Consider the following 12,170-nt stretch of genomic DNA (forward strand, 5'->3'; position numbering starts at 1 on the left):
TTGCTTGTTGTATGATCTTATCGTTGGTTTTATGGGTATTTAATTTCAGTTGCTTTGTTACTAATCGTGATGAATAATAAGCGCAGTTTAACTAAATTAACGGTAGCCTATATTTGTTTTATTTCCAATAAGAAACATACTCAATTTCATTGTAATTAAGTAGCCTACATGTACTCAATTACTGTACTAAAAAGTAAGTTATTATGGGTTAAGTTAGCCAGTAGTAAAACAAAAATAATAATTTAAGGCATTACGAGTACTTTTACTGTTGGTACTTAAAGTGCATGTTAACATAAAACGCCTCATTCGGTTGCCAGGGTAACGAATCTGATTTATCCAGCTTAAACAGCCACCTCTAGCGGACAGTCTTAACCACTGCATTTTATACTTTTCTTTATTTATATTAACCCTCAGGTGCGCATAATTTTACGTAATTAATCATATATTTTCGATTATAAGGAGTATAAATATGATTCAGATATCCGCGGAATCGCTGGGAGAGTAGCTTTCCAGCGGTATCTCCTGTGAGACTGTAACCAGGGCACAGTAGCCAATATGGCCGCTCAAAGCAGCTTGACTTTACACTGTGTGGGATTGGTGGATTTGTGTGTCCGTCAAGGAAATCTCGGCCGGCAGCCATACTTGGTCTGAAATGACCAATGGACATCGAGAAATCACTAAGGACCTATCCACCAAGTAAAAAAAACATAAACCACGTGTCTCCCATCAGTTTACGTCTGTGTGAGGAGAGAGAGAGAGACAGAGGCTGCTTCTCAGGTCGACTATTTTCATTTCCTCGCTCCTCGCTCCTCGGTCCTCGGTCTCACCGGAAGTTGATTTGCCTGCGCCATCTTGAGTACCGTCCCATGGCTCTTATTTCTGCCGGAGTCAGTACCAGATATGGGCTGCTTCTCAGGTCGACTATTTTCATTTCCTCGCTCCTCGGTCCTCGGTCTCACCGGAAGTTGATTTGCCTGCGCCATCTTGAGTACCGTCCCATGGCTCTTATTTCTGCCGGAGGACCGAGGATCGAGGAGCGAGGAGCGATCATGGAGGAGCGATAACCGAGGAACCACCAGACCATCCTCCGATGAAATCCTCAGATACTCACCCCGCCCCCTTACTGTGTATCGCTCACTGATTGGACGAGGCAGTGCATGCACTGATCTGATGCTTCTTGACATGAGAGCAATACCCCAGCGGAGTGAAGAAAATACATGAACCTCACGGGACTCACTCCTCAGTTTATACCGTGTTTTGTTTCAATTAATGTATCATTTAGTTACAAATATGAGATATATCTGAACAACAAAGTGGTCAAAAATCATTTTATTCATTTATTGGAAACATTGTCATGATCGCTTTTTTCGTTTTACATTTTCATTTATTGTCATTTCCATTCAGTCATTCATTAAGTACTATTTAAAATATTAATTTGCTCCACACAAACAAACAAAGTGTGCAGTCCAATGAATGTTAATCTAACTGGGTTTTGAGATAACATATCTGTTTTTGTTCTCTGAATAATTGTATTCCTATTGTGCACTCTAATCAATATTAATCAAACTATTCTTCGTTTAAATACATTTTAAGAATGGCGTTTATCTTTTTTGAGAATGACTTCTTATTTTATTTCATGTATTGGGATCTACAACAGATGATACTAATGTTTATGTGAGTAAATGTGCACTAACAGAGGCGGGGTGTTTGTGGAAATAACGGGTACAGAGCTGGCTGCTGCCAGACGAACAGCTGTGCAGCGTCATCACAAACGGACGTCGCTTCACGTGACGCTCCGGAGGAAAGGACGTCCCATTGCTATTAAAACTCATTTCCCTGCTTCTCGTGGTTTCCTTGCGTCCCTCCATGCTTCCCTGGTGGGAGGGACTAAACGCAGGGAAACGACGCAAGTGAGGGAAGCAAGGATTTCATTTAATCGACCTGAGAAGCAGCCCATGTTCGGGCTACCAGATATGTTCGGGTGTATTTCCGTCGCATCCGTCATCCGTCATATCCGTCATATACTCACCTCCCTCTGCTCCCAGCGCTCTGCTGCCACACACCGGCCGTCTTCGGAACTGCAGCCGGAGGAACTCGGGACAGCTTGTTATGGGTGCTATGGTGGGGTCCCATGTACTTGTGCACATAAATAATGTTTCTAATTATTTACAATTAAAAAAAATATATATTCTGCGTTACTTTAGCCAACACTTTTATAAGGCCACTAGATTAGATAATTACGAAATGTGTAGATAGAATACATATATTTCAGGTTGTTATTTTGTCATTATGTTTAATGTTTTATTTACCTTTTAGTATTTTTATATAGTATCTGAACTTTGGAAAGGAGTTGGGAGACACACGACACATCAAATCACATCTACAGATCAAGGCGAAGCGAATGGATGTACTCCCATACTCCTAGCGTGAAAATGTTTGTGAAAACGTGTGCAAAGTCTCCGAAAATCCTAAAAATAAGCTCATATTTGAATTCCCCATAAAAAAACACATCATTCAGTAAAAACAAGGCCCCACTGATCATCTACTCTCTGAGACGATTCCATGGATGTCTGGCTTGAGTTTCGGCCACCAGGGAAAGTGGACAAAAGTGCCCGAGATCAGCCTCTTAATTTACCCAGGGCCTAGTGCTTGGCTTTGGGCATGAAAATTCAGGAAACTCCCCTGAGTATTTTATTAAATATCTGAACTTTGGAGAGGAGTTGGGGGACACACGACACATCAAATCACATCTACAGATCAAGACGAAGCTATTGGAAGTATTCCTAGCGTGTGAAAATGTTTGTGAAAAACGTGTGCAAAGTCTCCGAAAACGGAGCAGTGGCTGTGATGCTAGCTTTGCGGCTAGCGGTTAGTTGTTATTGTTTGAAGTTGTTGCTATGGAAACAACATGACGGAGAACAAATTAATATATTCTACATATAATAACGGACAAAGTAAAGAATGAAGTGTAGGCTATGCCTGTTTGAAGTTGTTGCTAAGGAAACAACATGACGGAGAAAAAGTATAATCTTCTACATATAATAACGGACAAAGTAAAGAATGAAGTGTCGGCTATTTTTAAATGTTCGGAATTTGACCGTGATGGCCCTCTTGAGTTGCCGTAAAATATGACGAATATGACGGATAACGGATGCGACGGAAATACACCCGAACATATCTGGTAGCCCGAACATATCTGGTACTGACACCGGTATCAGTGTCACTACCCGATCTGCAGCTCTGCCCGATCTGCTGTGCGCATGTGCGAGATGGTCCGCCATATTGGACAACGCCGGACGGCAAACCCAAGTAGGACAAAATTGACATCTAGACCGTCTGAACCATTCGCAAGTTTTTACATGTGACAAAATATGCATTGCGCATTCGCGAGTTTTTACATGTGATAAACGGTGATTTGCAGAGTTTTTACATGTGACAAACGGTGATTTGCATTGCATCTGACAGAATGAAGACTTTAGTGTTTTACAACAATTTGAGAGAATACATGTCTGAAGGTGAATTTCACACAGACCTCTCTAAAAATGAGCGAGATCAAATGCGCCGTGCGTCATCGAACTTTACAGTAAAAGGTATGACTATGCCTGTTTGAAGTTGTTGCTAAGGAAACAACATGACGGAGAAAAAGTATAATCTTCTACATATAATAACGGACAAAGTAAAGAATGAAGTGTCGGCTATGTTTAAATGTTCGGAATTTGACCGTGATGGCCCTCTTGAGTTGCCGTAAAATATGACGAATATGACGGATGACGGATGCGACGGAAATACACCCGAACATATCTGGTAGCCCGAACATATCTGGTACTGACACCGGAGGACCGAGGATCGAGGAGCGAGGAGCGATAATGAAGGAGCGATAATCGAGGAACCACCAGACCATCCTCCGATGAAATCCTCAGATACTCGCCCCGCCCCCTTACTGTGTATCGCTCACTGATTGGACGATGCAGTGCATGCACTGATCTCATGCTTCTTGACATGAGAGCCGTTTCCCAGCGGAGGGAAGAAAATACATGAACCTCACGGGAGTCACTCCTCAGTTTATACTGTGTTTTGTTTCAATTCCTGTTTCATTTAGTTACACATATGCAGTGGCGGCGGGTCATTAGGGGCAGGTGGGGCACAGCCCCACCTAGTGTCAGAAGAAAGTATTACAAATAATGATTACAAAAAAATACTAAAAAATAAATAAAAAAACATATAAAATATATTTTAAGGTCATGTTTAATAATCTGATTCGTCTGTACATTTCTGTTTTAGTCTGTGTTCTTCTAATTAGTGTCTAGAGTGCCGTTTTGAGCTGTTTAGAGCCATGTGGGACAAAACCCGATCCTGCCCCTCCCTCTCACAGTCTAAGTGAACGGTGATTGTAAAAACTACACTGCGCATGCTCAGAGTATTTTTCTATTTAATGTGTGTGGCAAAAAAATAATGACCGTAGGGGCATAGTGCTCCCATCCCCACCATACGTCATCTCACATAATTCAGAATTGATTGGCTGTAAGTACTCACGTGTGCAGTGCTGCGAAACGTCACGTGTAGTTTGAAGAGGAGACGAGAGAGCAGCATATAGCTAACGTCACCAGCGATTAAAAGAAGTAAAAAACTGAAAGAAAATGAATGAAGTTGACCATTTACTGGAGCACACATTTGAGACACTTAGTCTCGGAGAGAAACTGGAGGTAAAGCGCCTCGGTCCCCACCATCCACCGGATTTCCAAATGGTCCAGACTGCGGGCAAAGTTAAACGTGGGTTTAACGCTGAGTGGTTTGCTAAAAAGAAATGGCTAACGGCGAGCATCCAGAAGAATTCCCTCTTTTGCTTTCCTTGCCTGCTTTTTGGTGAAGATCAAGGTACTTGGTCGAGGACAGGTTACAAGGACTTAAAGCATCTTTCGGAGAGGACAATGAAGCATGAGAGCAGCAACAGTCATTTGGAAAATGCCGTAAAATTGGGATTACTTGGAAGGGTGAATGTTGCAGCTCAGATTGACAGCGCCTACAGACGCGGCATTGATTCTCATAATAGGAAGGTGGAAGAAAACAGGTACGTGCTTGGTCGGATCATCACCTGTATTAAACTGTGTGGGAAATGTGAGACAGCACTGCGGGGCCACAACGAGTCGGCGGACTCTCTGAATCCAGGGATATTCAGGTCAATTTTCGAGACAATGTGTGAGGGCGATTCCAGGCTTCAACGGCACTACGAAGCTCAGCTTGTTTTCAAAGGGACATCAAGCACCATACAGAATGAACTCTTGGACTGCATGTATGATGTGTACAGGGAGGAAATAGCCAAGCAAGTGGACAACACATCATTTGTTGCCGTTCAGGCCGACGAGACAACCGATGTCTCCTGTAAATCGCAAATGGTGATTGTGCTGCGATACATTATGCCTGACCTCACAGTTACAGAGCGTTTTTTGGAGTTTGTGGAAGTAAAGGACAAAACTGGTGTAGGTCTCTCTAACAGCATCAAGGCTGTTCTGGAACCCCTGAAGCTGAAAGAAAAGCTAATCGCTCAGACCTATGACGGGGCGGCCGTCATGAGCGGTAACGTGCGCGGGGTACAGACGGTGATGAAGGAGACGTACCCAAACGCTCAGTTTGTTCACTGCTACGCCCACCAACTGAACCTGACCCTGCAGCAACTGTGTTCAGCAAGGATGAGCATCCTGAAGGTGTTTTTTGCAGATCTAACTGCTTTTTCCACTTTTTTCTCTGGTGCTCCAAAACGTGTTGCAGCTCTTGCAGAGGCAACACAGAGACGCATCCCACGGCCACCGGCTGTGAGATGGAACTTTAAAAGCAGAACTGTGAACACGGTTTGGGAGACCCGAGATGCACTACTTCAGTGTATGAAGCATATACGCGCACAACCAGGATGGGATGCGGTCACCATAAGTGAGGCATACGGCCTGTCAAAGAAACTGCGGGACCGAGCATTTATGCAGCTCCTGGAGTTTTTTTCGTTGCTTATGCCAGAAGTGGATGTTCTATACAACACTCTGCAAAAACGAAGCATCGATGCACCTGGGATCAACAGCGCGCTCTGCCGTTTCAAGGAAAATGTTCAGAAAATGAGGCAGAAAACTGATGCATTGGCCGCCACTGCTCATGATGGAACAGACGAGCTAGGCCGACGAGTCAGCAGCACAGCGCCGGTGATGAAGGAGGCTTGTGACACAGTCATCTCACAGGTGGAACAGAGGTTCTCACAGAGTGACCATTTGATCGCTGCAAAGCTTGTTGACAGCTCATTCTTCCCACAGCATGTCCTGTCATTTCCTACACCTGAGCTTGACTGCGCCGTGAAACTGTGGCCTGCGTTGGGAAACAAGGAGAAGTTGAAGTCTGAGCTGACCACGCTCTACCGCCACAGTGAGCTTCACACTGGAAACACTGCCCTGTCTCTGTTGAAATCCATTCACGAGAACAACTTGGAGGAAACGTTTGCTGAGACTGTTATTTTGGTCAAAATAATAGTGACAACTCCGATGACGACATCCGAGTCAGAGAGGAACTTTTCCACCCTCAAAAGGATAAAGACTTTCACTCGCAACACCATGGGACAGCCGCGACTTAACGCATTGGCCATGCTTTCAATTGAAAGCCAGTTGATCCAGCAACTACAGGACTTCATCCCCAAAGTGATAGACACATTCTGTCAGAGGAAGGACCGCCGTGCCGCTTTTCTTTTCAAGTGAGCCTTCAGCTTTGGTAAGTTCATTTATGTCATATATTTTGTTGATCTTCTGTGTTTTGCCTCTGCTGGATCGATTGATATTGTGACCTCGATGATGAGTGTCTGTGTTTTCCTTATATTTACAGTCTATGGTGTTTTAATGCTAAAGCATTACGGTTGTTGTTATTGTTAAGAATTACTTTGTGATGGTGACCTTTACTCCATGTATGAAGGTGCATTACTATGACATCCCCACGCTGTGTACGTAAATGTATGCGCTCACAGTGTTGCTCCTGTGGTCTTCAGTATGTAATTTGACACTCCCCCTCTCTCTCTCCTCCCCCCCCTCTCTCTGTCCCCCCTCTCTCTGTCCCCCCCCTCTCCCCCGACCTCTTTCTGCCCCTCCAGTTTTGTACACCTAGAAACGCCACTGCACATATGTGATATATCTGAACAACAAAGTGGTCAAAAATCATTTTATTCATTTGTTGGAAACATTTTCATGATCGCTTTTTTCGTTTTACATTTACATTTATTGTCATTTCCATTCAGTCAGTCATTAAGTGCTATTAAAATGTTAATGTGCTACATATCCAAACAAACAAACAAACAAACAAACAAACAAAGTGTGCAATCCAATGAATGTTAATCTAACTGGGTTTTGATAGATAACATATCTCTTTTTCTTCTCTCAATTATTGTATTTATTTTGTGCACTCTAATAAATATTAATCAAATTATTGTTCGTTTATACATTTTAAGAATGGCGTTTATCTTTTTTGAGAATTAGTTATTATTTTATTTTATTTATTGGGATCTACAACAGATGATACAAATGTTTGTGTCAGTAAATGTGTACTAACAGAGGCGGGGGTGTGTGTGGAAATAACGGGGACAGAGCTGGCTGCTGTCAGACGATCAGCTGTGCAGCGTCATCACAAACGGACGTCGCTTCACGTGACGCTCCGGAGGAAAGGACGTCCCATTGCTCTTAAAACTCATTTCCCTGCTTCTCGTGGTTTCCTTGCGTCCCTCCATGTTTCCCTGGTGGGAGGGACTAAACGCAGGGAAACGACGCAAGTGAGGGAAGCAAGGATTTCATTTAATCGACCTGAGAAGCAGCCAGAGAAAATGGCTAAAAAAACTTTACAGTCGCCGACTTCGCTAGAGATTTTTTTCGCTAGCAGCAGTGAAGATACTAGGCTTGTTTGAGACAAGTAAGACCTGCGCAGACCTGCGCAGTTGCGATCAACGTCTTGCTAGTGCGTTGCATGATGGTTAGTCATTTTGTCCGACTTGCTCTGGAGGCCCGCCCACATGAGACTTTGACATTTCGCGGGACAAAGACGCCCGCAGCCTTGAGAGCGAGGCGAGGCGAGTTGGCGCAGTTGCTCTCCACGGGCTGCGGAAGCGAAATGCTTGATGGGAAACGGCTCGCTGGTATCTCGAGCTGAGCGCTCATTGGTGGTTTTTACCACGTGCTTCTGATGAAACTCTCCAATTGGCTGGCAAAATGTTGTTGTTGTTTTGTGTCAGTTTTACGTCGCCACATCCATTCCCATTTTTCATCATTGTTCCACAATGTTTATCATCATGAAATTAATATCTATATATTTTATACTATACTGCTTACCGTTTTCATACTTTATATATCTTAGCATATTCATACACACTGCTCTCAGGCTGCTGTGTATATATAGTGTATTCATACCCCTCACTGTTTATTCATCATTCAATTCATTCTATATTTTATTCTAGATTGTGTACATTACTTTTCACTTTACTGCTTGTTGCACCTGGTTAGAAGCTAAACTGCATTTCGTTGTCTCAGTACCTGTAATATGTGCAATAACAATAAAGTTGAATCTAATCTGGAGCAGGAACAAATGTATTTATTTAGTACATATCTGACATTAACGATTAAACACATGTGTGCATTCTTTATAAATGCAAACCGAGTCAAGCCGACTCCGGAGGTGGCGGTATGCACCTTAAAGTTGTTTGCAATCCGCCAAAAAACCGAGAGAAGAAGAAGAAGACGAAGCCGACTCCGAGCATGGACTCCGAGCTGTCCGACTTCAGGCGAGCTTTTTGAGACCTCCCCCGGCTGCGATCGGCTTTTCTCGTCTACTTTCGAGGCGAGCCGCAACGCGTCTCAAACAAGCCTAGAGCCTCAGAACCTGAAGTCTTCGACTCTTCTGAAGAAGAAGAATACAAAGATAACAACAAGGATCCATTTGGACATAGGTAAGTGTAAATATTACAGTAATAGTGTACTGGCAATGTGTGGGGAATACCGCGAAAATGAACAATAGGTTTATTGATATATATTTTTTATTGATAGTCATGAACTTTTTATTGGGACAAAATAGACTCTCCATTATCAAACGTTTACTCTGTGTTAACGTTATTTTGGTGTGTAAAAGTGAGATTACATGTGTAGATGATTAAATTAATCATTTATTCGTCCCACAACGGAGACATTTACAGTGACATGTTTTTGCCATCGATTATTTTTATCATACTGTTCTGTACGGATGAGACTTTGTCATAGATTTATTTATATGTGTGCCTGTTATTATTTTACCGTCCTGTACAGATGAGACTTTGTAATCAGATGTAGCCTATGTGTGTCTGTGATTTTGTACTGAATGTAAAGTAACTGGAAATACCAGTGTGTGTGTGTGTGTAACATTTTACTTGAACTTTATTTCAATGAAATTAGTTGTAATTATTGTCCTACATTTTAATTTGTTTTACAGAGATGTTTCACAGCTGCCTGGGCCTAGTGGCCCACAGGCGGCGTTTATCCAGCAGCCACAACATCCATCTGTGCCGGCCCCCAGGTCAAGATCTACTGTGGCTCAAGGGCCTTCACCAGAGCCATCACCACCAAGGACCAGCAGACCAGCATCACTACAGCTGCCTCCACCTCCATCTGCGGCTGCCACCAGGTCAAGATACACCTCAGCACAAAGGCTCCACCACAGCCATCACCTTCAACCCAGCCAGCAAGGAGGTCTCGTGGAGGTCTCGTATAGCACTTGTACACCCCACCTACACAGCAGCCCATGCACCATCACCCCCACCTACAGTACACAGCAGCCAGACCCACTGTCTTGGAAGACAGACAAAGACCTTGACACTGTCTTCACATTATAATGAATAGTTGGTTGAAAGTTCTGATGTTCAATATTGTAAATAGTTAGATTTTCCAGTTTCTTATATTTATATAAATAGTTGGTTGAAAAAAACATATTTATAATAAATTGTTGGTTGAAAAAAAAAGGTTGAATCCTCAATTTGTATTTGTACACATCACATGAACCTTGGTATGTCATATGAAGTCATTATTCAGTCTTAATGTATCTCAGTCCCTGCTGTGGTGAAAGTAGAGTGATAAACACCTATTTTACTCAAAATTCGAATTTAATTTTTTTTATTTTAGACATGAATAACACATTTTTTATACAGTGTAATTCAAATATTTCACTGCTTTTGTGATCCTAGGACTTTGGTAACCAAATCTAAAACACCAAAACAATTCGATCACATGAGTAAATTTGTGTTTTCACAAGAGTTTTGAAGATTTTCAGAAAATCGGATGTCACATTTTAAGCTTTTTAGCTACTTATCTCATCAAACAGTGCTCTAAGGTGAGTAATATACATATATAGCATATATACCCGCCCCTTTCATGTGAACGCACACTCAGACGGACAGAGAAACCCTGGCTTGAGTTACCGAGTTGATATCCAGCGTCGTAGGACCGCTTAGCGAGATTGCGTTTGTTTTGGGTTAGTTAAGCCAGATAACTCACACATATCCAGGGTATGTTGAACTGGATTTGTAGTACAGGCCTCTGGTAATCATTAGTGTGCATCAGTAAACCCTGCCCATGTTTAATCAATTTGGTGAAGATGTTTCTTCATATGCATGTGTTTTGGTGCATTTGTGTTTTTTATTTTGCATCAAATGGAAGCTTTTTGGGCCATTGTAGCACGTATGTTAACATATGTTAAATCGTTTGTTAGTGGGGACATTTTTGGTAAATGTATGATCTCTGAACAAATTTACATTTTTAGAAGTAAACTTAAATCATTGACATGTATTGCTGGCATGTGACTTATCTGTTATTATTTCAAACCACTTTCCCATTTAGATGTTTATCTTTTATTTTTACAATTACACTTTTTCTAGACCGAACACATTTTCTTCTTTGGGATGCGCAGTAGAACTTATTATAAGAGTAGAAGTTATTGTTATCTTGCAAATATATGTTTACATGCATCTCAAACTTTTTGTCTTTTTTAGCACTTCTACTTTTAAGAGCTTTTCATGCTTCTCACTGCAAACTGGGTCAAATCTGAGTGTGAGCTCTGCAAATGTGTTGCTGCCTGTATTGTGAAATGTGCGCTTACACTCCTGGTGTACGGGAGCTCAATTAAACAAAGGATGGTCATCCCTGGAATATGCATTGTTTACTTTTTTCCACGTTTCCTCAAATTGATTTTCCTGCTGTCTCATGGAAAAAGAGATTATGTCCATAATAAATATTTAATGGATTGTATCATACGGGTTGTCAAGAGATGGGATGTCCGGTTTGAGCCATGTTCTATTTTCTTTTTGCAGCTACAGTCGATAAGTGTTTAGTTTAGAAGTTTTTGGTTTTTGATTTGATTTATTTTGAATGTGTAAAACAATAATACAAACATTGAGAATTATTATACAATACAAAATTAAGCTGTGTCAAATTGATATACAAAAATATTACTGATTCTAAATGATATATAAACAAATGATCTACTTAATTACACATCCGAAAAGGGGTGGGAAAAAGTGTACACGTATTTAATCCCACCCCTTCTCCCAAAACCTAAATGATTAACATATATATTATTTTTTTTTCTCAAAGAAATACATTTGTAATTGAAAAAGAAAGAAACAAAACATAAAACAACAAATAAATAAACAGATACATAAAAGAGGTAAATGGTAATCAAGAAAAGATAAAATAACAAACCAAATAAATAAATAAACAAACAAACTGTAAACACCCAGTTATGATTAAACAATTTCATCCCTTGTATCTTGGTGAAATTAATGTAAGATTTAAAACCTTTTAAGTTTGGTTTTCATGTGTGTTGTCATTGTGTTATTTTCCCACAGGGATTGCATTTGGCTATATAATGGATTACTACGTGGAACTGACAGACATGGACAAACTGTACATCGCCTTTCCAGGAAACGTCCTCATGAGGATGCTGCAGCTGGTGGCGGTTCCTCTCATCGTGACCAGCGTCATTTCAGGTGAGGATGATTCAAGATTCAAAGGTTTTAATGTCATATGAACATAAGCATAATGGCAATGGAATTCTTCTGACCCGAGCTCCTCCAACGATGCATACGTATATAATAAAATACAAATAAAAAATAGTGCAAGAAGTCTATATACTAGTAAATA

The 12,170-nt window shown here is 41.4% G+C and overlaps 1 protein-coding gene across 1 annotated transcript in view; it reads left to right on the forward strand.

Moving 5' to 3' along the window:
• The window catches only part of LOC117536895 (excitatory amino acid transporter 3-like), a 31,439-nt gene that overhangs the window by 325 nt on the left and 18,944 nt on the right, over positions 1–12,170 (forward strand). The window contains 1 exon segment of the mRNA XM_034201984.1: positions 11,876–12,016. Coding sequence (XP_034057875.1) covers positions 11,876–12,016 — 141 coding nt within the window.

The sequence above is a fragment of the Gymnodraco acuticeps genome, unplaced genomic scaffold (assembly GCF_902827175.1).
Source record: "Gymnodraco acuticeps unplaced genomic scaffold, fGymAcu1.1, whole genome shotgun sequence".
Lineage (NCBI taxonomy): Eukaryota > Metazoa > Chordata > Actinopteri > Perciformes > Bathydraconidae > Gymnodraco > Gymnodraco acuticeps.